The 19,022-nt window shown below is 38.2% G+C and overlaps 1 protein-coding gene across 2 annotated transcripts in view; it reads right to left on the reverse strand.

Moving 5' to 3' along the window:
* Positions 1–19,022, reverse strand: part of LOC576586 (serine/threonine-protein kinase Sgk1) — a 69,048-nt gene that overhangs the window by 36,134 nt on the left and 13,892 nt on the right. Inside the window, exons 1-2 of one of the 2 annotated variants that reach the window (XM_030983205.1) lie at positions 10,658–10,678; positions 9,717–10,184 (exon numbers count right to left, since the gene is read on the reverse strand). In XM_030983205.1, the coding sequence (XP_030839065.1) occupies positions 9,717–9,791 (75 nt within the window). In that variant the 5' untranslated portion in view covers positions 9,792–10,184; positions 10,658–10,678. Of the gene's footprint in view, positions 1–9,716; positions 10,185–10,657; positions 10,679–19,022 lie in introns of those variants that run through there. The other variant, XM_030983204.1, reaches the window with a different exon arrangement.

Genomic DNA, 19,022 nt, shown 5'->3' on the forward strand with positions numbered 1-19,022 from the left:
GAACTCAACTTCATCTTTAAAATTACTTGTACATGTACTTTGAGTCTGAACTCTGAAGTAATATGATTCCAGTCATGAAGGACATTCAGAATTTTGATGGGTAGTTATATGAAAACTATATCAGCAAAACATTTTATGTGTATGCTGTTGTCCTGTGTATGATGATTGTGATCTACATGTATATCAAATTGAAGACTACAAGTTTTTCAAGTTTATTTGTTTTACATTTCACAAAACAGAATTCACCTAATGACAAAATTTAAACACAATATGAAATATACTCAAAGTATGACATTATATAATCAAGTTTTTGTAACGACATCAAAGTAAATTGTTTTAAATGGTAGGTTAAACAGGGTGAAATGTGAGGAACCTGTATTAATAAACAAGACAACAAGACTTTGCCATTTTACATTCGATATAGACCGTCATTCATTTTCCACTCTGCACTCTTTAAAATGTACCTGCCAACAAAATTAATGACAATCATTTCATATTCCATTTAAGATGTGCAATTACATGTAACTCAATCAAACTGATAGATTCTCTTAATCTCTACTATTTCAAAACTGACTGAAAACTGTAACAAACTTTTTCTTCTTTCGTCTTCCTCATGTCTAACAAGCGCTTCCTTAATCTGCATCATTTCGACAACCATCATCACCATGATCTCTCTAACTCTCTCATAAAGCCCCTTTTAAGTACTGACTTGCAATTTAATGAAATGGATTTATTGGCGGCCAGGGTAGACAACGATTGCAAACGAGGAATCGCCGCATTGGCATTCATGTCACGTTTAGAAGACGACACGGCGCACGCGACCTCCCAGGCCCGACTCCATCCGTCTCAAATTCTTCCAGGGAAATTCATTTTCCTCGCCTACATGTTTTTTTTTTCTCTCTGCTTCTTTTGCAACACACACAAAGTCCTGATTAGGGTACTACATGTAGTAGTGTATTGTGTGAATTTTTTGGAAGAGATGGAGGCAGAGTTTTCGAACTGCTTGGAGAATGAATGTACATGTATAGATCTACAATGTATGGTAGTGGAGATATGGAATAGGAGAGTAAGGCGTTTAATTGGGCATCTTTGTCTCAGATTCTAATGAAAATCCTGGATTTAGCTCATGCTGCAATGATAATTATAAACCTTCAGGTCAGTCAGGAATCCCATGACTTTTACAAGCCAATGCGTGTCTGATTATCAAGATATTTGTGATTGGAAATCGAAATTTCAAAATTTGTTATCGTAAACTTTTTTATAACACTACAGTCTATTGGGGGAGTACGGTAAAACCGGTCACTCAAAGATTTTTTCTTTATTTAGGCACGTACTTCATGACCATTTTGAAGAGCAATTTTTGTAGGGCTTCAATATCATATCATAGACACTGATATTAACAGGTAGGGCTATGCATCTCATATTTAACGATGCCTTTTAAGTATGGAGAGAAAGAGGGATGTTTTGATAAATTATTTAGGATGAGTTCACAACAGAAAAGAGGACATAAATCCTCAGCTAGGCGCCAGAAGGGTGTTAGCTCTGCGTTTGAACACGTCGGGACCCGTTTCACGAAGCCTTTTTTTCAACGACAAATGACAAATATCAGTGACGAATCTGCTGATTTAACCAATCAGAAGCAAGGATTTCACTAGCTTATTACAAAAACTGTCATTTGTCACCAATAAAATGTTTTCTTAAATGAGCCCCTGTTCTCGCCCTTAATTCTACCTCCAAACAAACAAAGTACAAGGGAGAGAAATACAGAGAGAGAAGGAGATATAGAGTCAAATAAAAATGTATGTATTCTAAACATCAAAATATGTAAAACACTAGAAATTCCTCTTGTATAGGAAAAATTAATTTTCATCTGGCATACATTTACATATCGTCTGTTTGCAGTCTCCTATCTCTTACATTTACCGGTATGTACATGTAAATAGTTTAATTGCAACTGTTTAAAGATCAAACTGGTCAAACTGGTCAAACTGGTCAAACTGGTCAAACTATTCCAAGGGACACTGTTAAGATGGGGGTTTCAAGTCCAAATGCTCTAACTACAGAATTCTCTCCTTCACATAGCTTTAAGACAGGAGTCACCCGATCCCATAGGCGAGGAGTTAATATTCTATGGTTGATAATCCGCTATTAAAGATAAACTTGAGTTCTGGTAAAAAAAGAAAACGAATTCTCACAGAATCTAACGAAACTTACACTAAATGTTCAAGATGACAAATAAATGTCATGTGCCAAACAATTTTGGAAGAAAATGTATACTCGCGGATTAATGAGCATAGAAAGATATGGAAATCTAGGTATAGTAGCCCAGACACCATTTGTGTTGTCCCATATACATCTTTCTGTGTAAGTGATTGTAACTTTATCAAGACTCTGCCAAATTTATGATGATTTTGATGACTCCAGAACCTTGCATTACACACCATTACTTACAATGTACATGCTGTATGATCAACTTTTCTGATCCATTCCACACCTTTTCTTTCACAATGCAACCGCATTACCAGAACTCAAGTTTATCTTTAAATTACACTACATATGAACCTTTTGCTTCAATATCGATCTGCTTATTCCCATAATGCAGGCAAAGTCTTTTTATTACAAGATTATAATCATCCATGCATAAGTGAGGGGTCAGTGTGACGCAGCAAGCCGATGCATTTAATGGACATTTTGAAGCAAAGCATCTCTAAAAGGCCTGTCATCATCAGCTTGAGTTTGCCAAATAACCCGCTATTTTATGACTCAGGATATTATCCCGAAGCTCAGAATGAATTGCTCATCACAAAGTAGCTCGGACGGGCGCAAATTAACCCACTATTTCCCCAATAGCGGGATATTTTGGAAACAAGATCAAGATTTCTCAGGATATTTTCTTGACCAAACATCCCGCTAATTGCAACTGCGGGCTGATGTAGACGCAGATTAGCTGGAAAATTTGCGATGGGGGTAGTTACAATAGCGTGTTATTTGGCAAACTTGAGCGGATGAATACAGGCCTTTTGATGGACGTTTCGAAGTTAAGCATCTCTAAATGTGACGTCCATGAAGAGCGGCTTGTCTCTAGGGACCCAGCTGTGTCTACATGCACATATCGAGGGGTCAGTGACACAAAGACGTAACTCCCTTTTGAGGAAAAGTGGTTAATGTCTCACTGAGCACTTTGGCCTTAAGGAGTTAAATCTGTGTTTCACTAGCCATCAACTTCAATGGAGTGTTGGTGGAGGTAAGTCTTTGCGTTTCCTGGAAAGCCCACATTTTCCCGAACTTTTTGATATCCAATACTCTTTTTGGCAAAATATGGAGTTACGACTTTGTGTCACTGAACCCTCGACATGTTCATGTATTCTATCAAGCTCTCCCACACACACGCAAGCGCGGTTGACGCAGGTCAAGAAGAGAGGAAGCACCAAACAAATAGACACACAAATCCGCTACAACCGCACATGACAAGGTTCTATACTGTGAGGATGTACAAAGTTGACAGGGAAAAGCTCTCTCTCTCTGTGTTTTCAAGCTCTTTTTTAAAATCTGATAGTTTGTGTAGGAAACGGTTAAAGCCCCACTGCAGTACCTGTAGCTATTGCGCCCTCTATATAGCAAACAATGCCTAATCGGTACCGTTGGTTCCCAGGGGTCCCCTTTTTTCTAATTTTAATTGAGAGCTTATTTGATGAGATAACCACCTACATCAGTGACCACGCTTGGAGGTATAATCCCTCCTGGCCAAACTAGTGCAGATAGGCTTAAATAATATTGAAGCCTTTACTTTATCTATCCTAAATGTTGCACAGGGAGATTTTTATGTGAATACAGAGTTAAACAAGATAGGAAAAGAACTGTTGCAAGAGAAAAAGGTATGGTACCTACATAAACACACTCCTTCCACATCTTCTGTAGATGTTAACATTATTTTTAAATTGGCAACACATTGAAAGGTTCCAAATTAATGTAATTCAACAGAAATGGGAAATATTTTCAACTTCTTAACGTTTTCCATGACAATGTAGCAATAAAAGAAAAATAGAATAGAAGAAAAATATTAATTTTGCCTATTTGAAGAACAATATGTGATCAATTTATCCCTTTAAATAAATCCTCTTCTGGAAGGATTAAAATGGAAAGGGAGTACAGTCTACAAATACAGGTACATATAGATACTTTGTTTACATCTACTACGGATAACCTCATTAAACAAGAAGTCATCTCCCTTGCATTCACTATGCCAGATTGATACTGATATTAGGCTCCTTACAAAGATATCATCGCCAATGTCTGTGCATTTTAAAAAGAAAATATTGCATGTTGTAATTGCTGATTAATCATGACCTTTAAAGGTTTCAATAACGTGACTTCAATAACAAAATTAGCAGCCCTGCTACATTCATGTAAAGCATTATCATACACTGTAAACCACTCATTAATACAGCAGAGTAATGTAATTTAGGATTCTGACGGTTGTTCAGCGGAAATCGGATCAGACTTTCTATTGTGGCTACTTGCGTAATTCTTGGCCTTCTGTATAAAAGCAGCACAATTATCATTTTCATACTGGCATTGCTCTATTAAACATGATCCTGGTAGTATAAAGTCAGTTGCATCCTAGCAACTCGACACAAAGGCTTTTGTCTGTAGGTCTGTATTTTGATTAACTCGGATCGAAGAGTGAGCATTCAGTCGCTTAAAAATAGATTGCAGCCCAGGTCTTCAGACCGCTCCGTCTTTTGATTTGTTCTTGCGCAGCCAGCATCCCTCCGAAGTACATAGCCTCGGTGTGGATTTCACGCTGACTGGACCGCAACGTACGTCATTATCCCATTCAAATATATATGAGGAGAATTATAGCCCCGAGGAGCTGATATCTAATATCCAGTAACAAGACGAGACACTGGGATGGGAATTGATGAAATGCAAAGAGAAGCAAACGAGATGAAAAGTATGCATGGTGTAGAAATCAGAGAGGAGCAAATGACTATAAGATAGAGAAGGAGAGAGAAAAAGATCTTTGAAATAGGGAGAAACTGGGAATGCCAATTTGGAAGAAACACAAGCCATGCATCTGAAATCAAAGATTATATGGAGAAAAAGAGATAGATAGAGGGAAAGAGAGAAAGAAAGAATGCATGAATGGGAGAGAAATAGTTTAAAAATAGAGGGAAAGTTAGAACGCCAATTTGAAAGGAGCACCAATCACACATCAGAAATAAAAGAGTAGGTGCATATTAACAAAATATTGTAAGAGAAAAAGGGTGTAAAATAGGAGGAAACTGATATCAATTTGGAAAGAAAAAAACCCTGCATACTTGGAAGAAGAAAAAATCTTTACTCTAGATGTATTTAGAAGATAAATCCGAGAAAATAAATCTGAGCAGAACCATTAAAAGCTGCAGGACTTGCATGTGATTTTTCTTATTTACATTCTCTTCATTTATAAAGAATCTGTGCTCTTTTCAGGAATAAATTGTTCTAATAAATTCAAGGCAGCTTTTACGAGCCCCAAGTATTTTCCCCTTCTTTCGAGTGCAAGTTTGATCTCACTCTCTCTCCCTCCCTTCCCCCTAAACCTGTCCCTCTCTCTCTCTTTCTCTACCTCCTTCTCCCTATCTCCCTCTCTCTCTCTCTCTATCTGTCTCTCCTGTCTTTCTTTCTCCCTCCCCCTCTCCCCGTCTCCCTCTCTCTGTGTCTCCCTTTCCCCTCTCCTCCCTCCCTCCCCTCTCTGTCTCTCTGTCTTTCTTTCTCCCTCCCCCTCTCTCTGTCTCTCTTCCCCCTCTCTCCTTCCCCCTCCCCTCCCTTCATCCCTCTCTCTCTTTTGTTCTATCTCTCTCTCTCTCTCCGAGTTGACAGGGATACAGTGGCACGGCCTTGGGGATGTTCTTGCACGAGGCAGTGAACATTTAATGACATTAACTCGCACAAAATTAAATCAAGAGCCTGAGGTTGATGCCATTCGTGTGAATACATTTAAAGCAAAGAATGAGTTCCAGCACAGGTGACAATATTTTGTCAGCTTTCTTCTTATTTTTCAAATGTCAGTTTAGACTTTTAATAGAAGAAACATAAAAGCAGCAATGTCCCCTGAAAAGGATTGCTCTTTGAACGCCCTCACATTCTACATATGATGAACATCACAGCTCTATGAATTCTTGACGAAACTTTTATGCTACAAGTGAGTATCGTCCCATATAACCAATTCTAAATGTGCAGTACATTGATTTTCAGCAAAATTAAGTAAATTTTTAATAAGTTTGATTCCCAAACATCACATTGTACATCTCTTCTTGCGTGTACATGTACATGTACATGTACACGTATGTACTGAATAATCAACCTTCCTCATTCGCTTTAAATTTCTTTCACAGTGCAACAGATCGCACGACCAAAACTCCATTTCATCTTTAAGATGGAGTGCGATGCTTGATGAGGCCAAGATTCTCCATATATTTCTCTCTCTTCAATTCAAGAGTCGGAGGCGCGGATCGAGAAGGCCATGTCGCCTCCGAGATTATGATGCAGTCAAGTATTTTGCATGTTTCCTTGCCCCTAATCTCGTCATCACGGGGACCTGTGGTTTAATTGGAGCCCTGGGTGTGAAATTTCATCGGTCAGACGGTGTCGGAAATGGCACAAAGCCCCTCCATCGTGGATGCTTACTTTACGATAAAAAAATTAATAAAATAAAAAGAACATTTCTGTGCATTGAAGTACTCACGAAGAAGGGGAAATTCTGGCTTGAGAGAATCTTTGAGCATTTGCGAGCAAAATAGACCGGTTTAATTAAACATATTCAAATTTATGGATATTTCTTTCCTGGGGACCTAGTGACAACTTCTTCCGTTAACCCGTTATTAATGAATGAACTGCAATACTTGGATTCTGGTCTGCATATGTTACACATTGCTATATCGGGCAAGACTCGGGCAAGCTTTCAGGTTGTCACGACCAAAATTATTTAAAAGGTATGCATACATGTACATGAAGACTTGGAATATGTTAGTAAACTGGTTCATTGGCCAATCTGCATAAACAAATTCATGCGCATGGACCCCATAGCAGCACCTTTCCTTTTGTTAACAGGATTTCTATTTTTTATATTTTTCTGGAAAGATGTGTATATTGTAAAGTACATGTACACATACAAAACAAAAGCCATGCTCTTGAACATTAAACAAGCACAGTTTCTAATAGTTTAAAGGATGCATACCCTTGGGAATGTTTATTACCCATACATACTCTGGAATGCTCCCCAGGGAGTGGAGATTGTGCACACAGTGTGTGCGGGCAAGCACTGAATCCAATGACCGGGGTAATAGTATATATTTGTAAAGCGCTTAGAGACATTTGTATTAAGCGCTATATAAAAATTTAACATTATTATTATTATTATACTCTAACACTGGGCCTTTTACCTGTGCAAAGGAACTCATGACAGGCCAGCAAAATATATACATTTGTACATGGACAGTTTGCTCATGTTTAAAGCTACATATGTAAATGTGATATCTTGGTGTATATGATTGAGCCATCACATCAACTAAACTGCATACATGTAAATGATGACGAGAGGCCTGTACTGCAGAAGGGGGTGGTAGGTGAGGATGGACGGACAAGGGACAAACTGGGTTAAGGGCATGAATGCAGCAGTCACGACTGTAATGTGTTACCCAAGACCTCTCACGCCGAGGGACGTCCTCGCATCACATCACAGGTTTGACAGACTATGGGTGCGTTTAGCATCCCTTTTCTGGCCTAGAATCAGCGTTTTCAAACGTGTTTCAGGCAAATTTGCATGGCGATATAAAACGCAAGCTTGTTTTGACCTCCAGGCAACTCTCTTCTTCCCGGGTCAAACGGCGCAAAAGCGCAAAGCAGTTGCGCAGAGACAAGGCCTTTATTTTGAATCGTGACGAGTTGATAAACGTGACATCCCGCAAATCTTGTTCGTATACTTGAAGTAGGGTTCTATATGTATGAATAGAAATGCTGTTTCTGAGTGGTTAAAGATGATAAACGCACCCTACAGTATACTGACAGAGATGCCAACTCATCCTAATGGACACCCCGTCGTCTCTGATAGAGGATGGGCTTTGGTGGTAGGCCTGGGGGGTGTTTCACTAAGACTAAGATCAACTTTAAGCTGGACTTAACTATGACAGGCCGTTCATGCCACTGTTTTCTCTCACCATTAACAACTTTCGATAATGTTATTTCCTTCAATAATGAATTCTCAAAAAATATAAATTCTGTAGATTTGTGACCATAATTTGTATGTCCCTTGAAAGACCAATGCCAGTAAACGATGAGAGCAAACAGTGGCATGAATGGCCTGCCATAGTTAAGTCCAACTTGAAGTCGATCTTAGTCTTTGTGAAACACTCCCCTTATGCCACTGTTGATGCTAGCCATGTAACTCAGAGGATAGAGTGTCTAATATATGTCCAGTGTTATTATGCAGTTGTGCATTCAGTCCAGAGTCACTGCAAGCAAGCTTGGCACCAGAGTGCAAGTGTATTTGGAACATACTGTATTGATGTGGGAAACGCATCTACAACTCAATAAAATGACATACAGTACTTGTAGCTACTGTACATACATGTACATCATGTTTACATGATATACATGTATGTATATAATTGAAATCCAACCAGTACATTGTAAGTACTTATATTTACTTAAAGGTAAAGACCAGTATTGGAAACGCCCCAAATTCAAAAAATGAAATGGAAGCTCTCATTACCAATCATGTGAAAGAATATGTTTTGACTAATACATGATGATAAAAAATTTGCAGGGAAACCGCCTACTAATTCATATATCTGGTAAATTTGTTTCTCTCATGGTCTGTGAGAGATATAAGGTAGTCCCATATACATCTTGCTGTGTATAGTGCTTGTAACTTTACGAAGAATGGGCCAAATTTCTTATCATTTTGATGATTCCAGAACCTTGCAGATGCTAGATGCTAGATGATCAACCTTTTCTGATCGATTCCACAACGTTTCTTTCACAATGCAATCGCATGACCATAACTGGTCTTTACCTTTAAATATTTAGACTTTATCAATTATTTCAGTTTTGCCTCCATGTACTTGCAAATGTACATCTAAATTCTTTTTGAAAATTATTTCTTTGATATATTTTTTCGTTGTTCGCAAGAGTGCAGAGATGACTCGTAAACCTGGAAGCGGTGAAAATCACTTTTTGTTCAGCTTCTGAACGCTTGCAGCACTGTATTGTATTAAACACTATTCTCTTTCCATCTAGGATTGTTCATCTTTCTCCATCTTATAAAGATAAAGGTGAGTTCTGGTCATCCGATTGCATTGTGAGAGAAAAAGTGTGGAATGGACCAGAAAAAGTTGATCAAGTAGCAGTATTGGTGTGTACTGCAAAGTTCTGGAGTTATCAAATTAAATAATAAATCTGGCCCAGTCTTGGTAAAGTAACAAGCACTGCACACAGAAAGATGTATATGGGACTACACAAATGGTGTCGGGGGCTACTCACCTTGATTTCCTAATCTTTCTATGCTCATTACTCAGCCAATATACATTTTCTACCAAAATTGTTTGGCAAATGACGTTCATTTGTCATCTTGAACATTCAGTGTAAGTTTCGTTTGATTCTGTGAGAATTCATTTTTTTTTTTTTTAACCAGAACTCACTTTTATCTTTAATACATTTACAGCGCTAGCTCTTACCGTGTATTTCTTGTTCCTCTCCCACGTCTGGGTGTCTGAGACGTGGACGCTGGTATGACCGTTCTGTGTTGCCATGGCAACTCCTGGTTCTTCACAGACAGTTCAAATACTCTTCACTTTCTTCAAGAGCCCTTGCTGTCTTCCTCAATTTCTCCTTTCTTCTCTCCCACTCTTTATATCTCTCCTGCCGTTTCCTCTCTGGCTTCTGTTCTTTTCTTCGCGTGCATGCACCTCCAAGAACCCGACGTCTCTGGTTTTGGATGCCTGGTGATCAATTTCACCTGCAGCTTCCGGCCACGCACAGGGTGGACGCGAATGGAGGGGGGTAGGGCTGAGAATGATTACCGGTCTCTCCTTGTGATGATAGGGCCGTTGGAGGAGGATGTTCTGGCCGAGGAAATGAACAGAGTAGCGGCGGTGGGCTGAGCAGACTCGATGGTGATTGCTATCTCATCACAATGCCCATGTCTGTGGATAACAAAATACAAAGGATAAAACAAATAATTAAGTGAATTACACAGTCAAAGAAAAATATAATTGTACAAGTCAGAGAAATGAGAAGGTAATTTGTCTTAAACAACTTAAAAATTTGATTTTAAATTCCAAGTAGCAGATACAGTGAGGAGGCGCGATAGCTCAGTCGGTAGAGTAGTGGTCTCATATTATGCGATGACCCTAGTTTGAAACCAAGTCGATGCGCTAGTGCCCTTTGGTAAGGCATTAATCCTCATTACCAGGTCACTCAAAGAGGACCTAAAGCCGTCGGCCGTCTGGTTGCTTTTACTTCCAAGCATTTATGCTCTCTGAGCAGTCAGGTAAAATAACCACCACAATCAATGTTATTCAGTTTATTTCCACAGCGTTTCATCCACATAACTTTTAACAGCTCAAGAAAGACACAGCTTGGAGCATTTAATACAGCATGGCATAACAATAACTACATGCATATTTTTGTAATAGTCCGCACACAATAACAAGCAGCTGACGGTGTATATTGGGATCATAGCCTGAATTGACTTGGCTTGATGATAGGTGAATCTTAACACCATCATCGGGACTGCTCAATTAGCGCCAATTATCTCTCATTACCACAGCCCCCTTTGTTTTGATTCTTTCTGAAACACTTCCAAAATAACAACACTGTATCATACACATTAGGCTTACGGTTGCACCATGTGAGAGAGGGGGAGGATTGGGGAGCCCCCTTCTCAAATGGTGCATCCGTAAGCCTACTGTGTATCTTCCCTATTTTCACGAAGTGACGGTAGTGAGGAAAATCGGCACGCAGATTTTATGCGATTTTCCTCATTACCGTCACTTCGTGAAAATAGAGACGGTATGTCTACATCACCATGCAAGCCGATACTTACAAATGTACATGTTAAGGCAGCATCTATTAAGCCATTGACCTACTATTCTAACACAGTATTACTGTGCAATGTATTGCGTATTCAGTACGATACGGGAGGGGGGAGAGGGGTTGTGTGTCCTCATGCTTATAACAAAAATAAAGGCAACACTTTTGCCTTTGAATTTGACGAAATGTATCCACATCAAATAGCACTAACCACCATCAAATGTATTTTTCATAATATTGTCTAACAAACATGTATGTCTTATAAGAGATTTATGGAATATTGTGTGTAAACTTCTTCAAAGTATAGTTTTAAATCAACTCTCCTGACACACAACGTCTGGGTACACATGTACATCTGTCATATGTACATGAGAATATTATCTGTGACAAATGGTGGTTTATCTCTAACTTTATAGTAATAATTCTCAAATACAGATAGATATGTACAGTGTACTTTGTGAAGCTCAAAAGTGAAGATATACATATGAACTCTATTTACACTAGATACTGTGCACATCTCTTAATACACCAGTACAACAACAACTAAATACCCACAACTTTTTTTCTTTTTACCTCAAACCGCAAATATTTATTTGAGCAAGTTTGGAATGACATTGCAATATGACGTGAAGTTGGATAACAATATAACAATTTCATGGCTGAATAAATATACAGAGTCAGCTGATTCTTCTGTGTGTATGCTTAAACGTGACCTCTGGGTGATTGTCAAAATTGACTTAAATCAGCTTTTTTAAAGGGTAAGCATATTTGAGGGATTCTGTACAATGTGTCTCGACGTGATTCATCCAAAACTAAAGAATGTCTTGATACGCCCATTAATGATTCTTTCTGGTATTTTGAGCGTCAAGTAACGCCTGGCTGGAATGCTCCCCAGGGAGAGGCGATTGAACACACAGTGTGGGCAGGGAAGTATTAAATCCAATGACCGGGGTAATAGTATATCTGTAAAGTGCTTAGACACAATGTAGATGTAAAGCGCTATATAAAAGTGGAATATTATTATTATTATTATTATCACTTTAAAATGGTCTTTTTTTTCCATCCTAAAATGAAAATCACTTGATAGGGCCATTGACTAAAGCTTCTTTCTCAGATCACTAACAAATAAATGGTCATGTCAATTAAGATATCTTTCATTTTTGGATGGAGATGAATACAAAATATGACATGTCGTACATGATACATTGCATAGAATCACCTACATGTATTTGATGACTTGAATGTCCAAATGTATGTACACTGCAGGATAATCAGCAGAATTCTGTAAGATACATTTACATTATTCACACTGTACATATACATGTATATATGGTCTGTTTAGGGCAGGAAGAGATAAAATAACAAGAGATAATATAGATTATTTGTTGGGGGTATGTGAATGGAATTCATTGAATTCATTCCTTTAATAGATAATGTTCTACAATTACCAGATTTAAATCAATGAACAAATAAAGGCATTTTTCAAAGAATGATATATCCATGGCTGAGTGGGTACATGCACTTCTCTTTTCTTTTTCTTTTCTATTTTTATTTCTTTCTACTCTATTTTTCTCTCATTTGTGTGTGTGTTGGTGTGTAAATGTACATACACTGTATGTATGCGTGTGCTACTGTGATGTATTAAAAGATTTGAATTGAGATATAGAAACAGTAATACGTACATGTACAAACATGAAGACTATAGAATAATAATCTTAAAATATCACTTGAAGCAACACGCGATTTAGCTCTGAAAGTATCAAACGTAGATGAAATATATATTTTGTGTATGCAATAATTTTTTTTAAAGAAAATATCTGATATAACAACTGCATCAAGGGGGATGGGAAATGGCAAAATTGATTAATGCTTCTATTAACAACAACAAAAGTGTGTTTTAAGTGAGCACAACAAGTACATTGCAAGTTCATAGTACAGCCTTTCTTTAGCTCAGGTAAACGGTATGAAAATTGGAGTTACAGTATGCCGAATATGTACTGTACATCACTGTAGACTTAAATGCCATCCCTATTGGAAAAATCCTTCATTAAAGCTTTGGGCCTTACGAACAATAGTTACATGTACATGTACATGTACATCTCGTTTATAATTCTGCCCTTTAAAACACTTTGCAAGCAATGCCAAGCATACAAAACCATGAACAAGGAGAACTGTCATTTTACCGAACCTCTCTGGCCTATTTCCATGGAAATCGCTCACCCACGAGAAATGGCTGAATTGCCACCCTGAATTAAATCGAGTCGCATGAAAAGGTTTCTGGCCTGAAAAAGTAGTTCAACTAAGGCAGCCTTTGAGTCCTGCCACCCACGTAAACCTTTCACGTACTGTGGGATGAAAATCGAGCGAGGTTAAAATGAAAGACCTCATTAAAATGGAGTCATTACGATGGGCTCGTTCATTTATCAATTTGAAAACCTTTTGGGTTACTAGTGTCTTTAGCAATACCCATTTTATATACTCAATCCAGTTTTCATAATAAGTCATAATACAGTATACACAAACTGTAGGGGCGATGATGGTACCGTTGATTTAAAAAAAGATGATCTCCCAAACTCACAGTCAATTTCGATGTCAGTATTTGATTTTGTTATTGTGATTGAATAAGTGGGACATGTAGTAGTAGTAGAATGGTTTTATTGGAACAACTGCAAAATGCTAGCCCGAAAGAAAAATTACATTACAAGTTTTGTAGATGTACTGTAAGATCACAATGGCACTGTGATCGCTCATGACGTTTTTGTATAGTACAGTCAAACCTGTCTTTAGTGGCCACCTGTGTATAAAGGCCACCAGTCTTATAGTGGTCACAGGTAGTGGCTCCCTCTACATTTTGTAGAAGGAAATGTGTCTTGAAGAACCTGAGTATAAAGGCCACCTGTCTACAGAGGCCACTTTCTGTGTTTCCCTTGGGTGGCCTCAATAGACAGGTTTGTGTGTACATGTACATGTACATGTATATAGGCCTACAATACATTTTCCTTATAAGGTCTTACATTTAGGAAGAGTCAAATTTGAATCATTTTTCAAAAGCTTACTACTGTCAAAAAAAATTACGTTCACAATTTTCACATCCATACAAAATGTACATTTGGATCACATAAACAAAAATTAAAGATTGATCGCACTTAATACATGTAAGAGATACAAAATTTAGCATCATGCACCTTTCAAAAAATCAACCATATGTATACCGTATTAGACGATCTCATCTTCACAAGCAATTAATATTTCAACTCTTGGACAGATTTTTTTCTTTAATAAAACATCAATATTAATATCTCCATGTAGCCAAGGTACATGTACCTTCCTCCCTCGATCCCGCAGTAAAAACTCCTACCATCTGCCCATGCAGGTAGAGTTTGAAGAGCTTTCTTGACAATCAATAGAGATCGGTTGTCCTTGTCCGATGGCTAAAATCTCTTCCTCCCGCCCACTCTTTAGGCCTGTCTTCATTGGCTCGAGTTTGTCAAATAACCTGCTATTTCAACTATCCCGATCGCAAAGTATCGAGCTAGTTTGCGTCCTCATCAGCCCGGAGTTGCAATTAGCAGGATATTTGGTCCAGAAGATATCCCGAGAAATCTTAGTTGTTTCCAAAATATCTGCTATTTGGGAAATAGCAGGCTAAACTGCGCCTGTCCGGGCCAAATTGCACCCACCTGAGCTAGTTTGTGATGAGCGTATCGGTCTGGTGAAGACGCAATTTTGAGCTTTGGGATAATATCCAGAGTCTGAAAATAGCGGGTTATATTTGGCAAACTCGAGCTGATGAAGACAGACCTTTTAACATCTTGCAGGAAACCTTGGACGCTCCTGCTGTACCGTCCGATATAGATAAAACAGTTGTAACTAGGGGTAACCGTTAGTCAATATCATCATGGTTGCTTTAATAGCCTCCCCCCTCCCCCGCTCCGTCTTTTCTTCCCCTTCTCCTCATCTCAGCTTTCTCATTCTATCAGACGTTCCCTTCCGATCAACTTTCTTACACATACAGTTCACTGTACATTCTCTTTTTCTCTACCGGTATATTATTTTAATACATTTACAGTATGTTTAAATATTCATTGGTTCTTTCCCTGAAACTCCTCACTAACCTTATTCCGGCCTCATATTCTTTCCACATGCATGCCTTTCTAGGCCTATACATGGCCCCCAAACAAGAACACAAACCCTATTTTCTCCTCTCGCTTTCGATCTTATTTCTCTGAAAATTCATTCCACGTTTCCTCTGCCCGGCTGGCTGGCCGACCTTCCAAAGCGACCGACCTTCAAGAGCTGCTCAACCTTTGGTATTTGATTGTGGAGTCGATCTGCCGATTATCCAAGACATTGTTTAGCACTGAGTGATTAGGTACATGTAGGAATTTAGTTTAAGAACTAGAACTTAATGCGGCTTTCCTCGTTCATCCCCATCATGAGTTGAAGTAAAAGCAGGTAATTCTTTCAATTTTGTATGTCACATGAAGATACTTCTTTGTGTCATAAGCAAATAGGTTAGCCTTTTCAAGGTTGTTAATATATTGAAAAACATTTTTACTTGCCTGAAAATCAGTGATACAGTTCTTTAATTACCTTGGCTCATTTTTAAAACATTTTCTTGAACTCTTTCAAACATGTATGTAGCTTTCCACAACTAGATGTAGATCACTCACCTCCCGTCTCACATTTACTGCTTGTGCATCGAGATTGTGAAATGGTCTTCCCAAAATCCTTCAATCTTGTCACCAGTTATCAACTTTCAAACCTCAACTGAAGACATAGATGTACATGTACCTATTTCAGATAGCTTACAATTAGTCACTTCCTTTTTTGTCTTTCCCAGTTAGAATCATGAACAGACATTTTTGGTAGTTTTTCAGTCTCATCAGCGCCTTTGATTAGGCAAATACAGTAGATATTGGCGCTTTATAAATTCCTCGATAGGATTGGATTGGAATTTAATTTTTTGCTGCACCCCGCCTTTCATACACATGTGATGTACCTAAACATACATGTACCACCGCACCATCTGCATTCTTGTCAGCTTATCCCATATCTTACCCTATTTCTCTCCCACTAGCCCCCCCCCCCCCCCTCCCTCCATACACACCATCCCTGGATCAGGAATTGGGTCAGGATGTTGGAAATGCAAAACCAGCTCAACATACTTACATACAGCTCGAGGTGGAAATGAGCAGAAGATCGACGAACCAAAATAGACCAGATATATGACATTAATGACATGACAAGCTACATGTAGAGGAAATGGAGGCTGAGGTAGCTTGTATTAATGTGAAAGCCTTACTCTCCTCCCCCGTTATTAAGCTTAATACATTAAACACATCATTAAAGGCATTGTTTGTTTAACAATGTTTTCCGTTCTACAAATCTGAGATGCATGGCCCTATGTGTAATCAGTATCTGTGATATGGTGTAATATCGAAGCCCTTAAAAAATTGCGCTACAAAATGATCATGAAGTGCTTCAAATAAAAGTAAAAAATCTTTGAGTGCCCGGTTTTATCATATTCATTTTCCCCAATAGACTGTATTAATATATAAAACATGTATCCGATAATCACTGGGCGATCGGCTTGTAAAAGTCATGGGATTCCATATAATATTTTGTCTTTAAATTGTGTAATTAAGGTACAGGTACGTACATTTCTCATCTACATGTACAGTGTACAGTACTATTAAAGCCTTTTATAATAAAAGATGCCTGGATGGTACCAGACAAAATTTACTACATCTGTATGAGGACAAGACAAAATGTGTGGTTTGTTATCAGCAGTAGATTTGAACATGTCAAATAACAGTACATGTACTGAATATGTACTCCACAAACGTATAGATACCGGTAGATGGATTTTGACTTCAATCATGATTACATGTCCAGAAGCACCTTGTCAAGTCACGGTCAAAATTTGTCCAGATGTATTCAGGTGAAAGCTGGGAATTTAAAAAATTACATCTACATCTGTACACCAGCTCAGTTGAGAATGAAACTCAGAAAAACATGGACCCCTTTAATAATCACTGAATGCCATGCCTCAGCAGAGTACATGTACATGTAAACAAATGTACCGCACACAACCAAAAGTGTCTGAAATTCTTATATACAACATCAGAAATATTCACTAATGTCAACTGAACCACATGTACAGGGGGTATATCGGTACATATACAACTGTTTTGTAAGCCAGCTTGCGCCCATGGGGTTAAAGGTACTATACAGTCATGTAAAACATTTTGGCAAAGTCTGGTTTGGTCCTGAAAAGCGCTAAGAACAAAATATTATTATTATCATAAAATTAATTCTAATAACAGGAGCCTATTACAACTATAAAGAGTACTGTACAGATCTGTATTTTATAGATACAGAATCTATAAAATACAGATCTGCACAGTACTGTTTGTATCATCTTTATTAACAAGAAGAGGAATTTGGAGAAAAAAAAAAAAAAAAAATCTTTTTCATCATTAATTTAAACCTGAGCATTTAATACCTTTGGACTTATTTTTCAACCAAATATCAATAATGGTCAGAAATGCTGAATCTGAAGGTACTATAATTATGATGAACTGCAAAAGTTTCTTCACACTAGTTAAAAATGCAACAAAGGGAGAAAAATACTGTAATCTGAATGACCCTTTACCTTTTCAAATAATTGTATTCCTTTATAGCGATGTGAAATCCTTATGACTAGCAAGATCCATTATGAGTCATTTTTTAATGTTGTAGTCTACAAGCATCCATGTAAATGTAATCCGAATGACCCTTTACCTTTTCAAATAATTGTATTCCTTTATAGCGATGTGGATTCCTTATTACCAGCAAGTTCCATTATAAGTCATTCTTTAATGTTGTACAAGCATCCATGTAAATCTACTTCAGTATAAGACTGTAATCCAAATGACCCTTTACCTTTTCAAATAATTGTATTCCTTTACAGCGACGAGAAATCCTTATTACTAGCAAGTTCCATTATAAGTCATTTTTAAGGTTGTAATCTACAAACATTGATGTAAATGTACAAGCATCCATGTAATCTGCTTGAGTATAAGAATGTCTCTCTACAGCACAGAGACGGATCAATCCATGATGATGAGCGAGCAAATCATTAGCTTGAGCCACATCCGCTTCAACCTCCTATTTAACATTCCTCCTTGCACTGGACAATCTACTACCACGACGGGGCTTAGCAATTTGTCAGCGTGTGTCTAACGCTCGCTCGGCTGCCTCGGCACACCACCGTCGCAACTGCAGACCCGGGGAGAAAACTAGCGGCCGTGTGTTTGTTCAACGTAAATTGCTCATGACGTTAGCACAGTAGGCATCTGTGGGGGAGGATGGGTGAGTCGAGTGGAGAAGGAAGGGGGGGGGGGGTGTTGGAAGAATATGACATGTATGCCTGTCTGCCTTGTTGACGGTTTACACTGCAGGGCTGAAAGCGAGCAGTAAGTCGATGCAGTGTCGTAGCGCTAGCGTAGGAGAAGAAGTCATTATCCAGTCCGAGGTTTGCTAGAGTAGTGCCAGCTGGGATTAGCGCTGCATACCCGTTGGCAGGTTTCCCGTGATAAGCTGCTCATAATTTGCAAATAGATTAAAAGGAAAATCTAATACTGCAGCCGAGACGTGCACGCATTCTTATGAAATTCTTATGAAATCCACCTGGATGGGGTGACACTGCACATGCATATTAGATAAGATGCTTTTATAAGAATTTGAATTTAAAGATTTGAAAACCTTTACAAACAAATATTTTCACTTCCCCTTTTTTGATTTTATACACCTTGCAAAATGCATTTTTTTAAACAAGCCTTGAGAATTGCCTTTCTTAAAAGATAATATGTGTAGATTCTAAAGAAATGTTTACTTTGAACAATATCTAAAATATACATCCATACAGGTATATGCAAATGGGTACATCTACATGTAGCTAGAAA

This window comes from Strongylocentrotus purpuratus, unplaced genomic scaffold (assembly GCF_000002235.5).
Source record: "Strongylocentrotus purpuratus isolate Spur 01 unplaced genomic scaffold, Spur_5.0 spur5_scaffold_13, whole genome shotgun sequence".
NCBI lineage: Eukaryota > Metazoa > Echinodermata > Echinoidea > Camarodonta > Strongylocentrotidae > Strongylocentrotus > Strongylocentrotus purpuratus.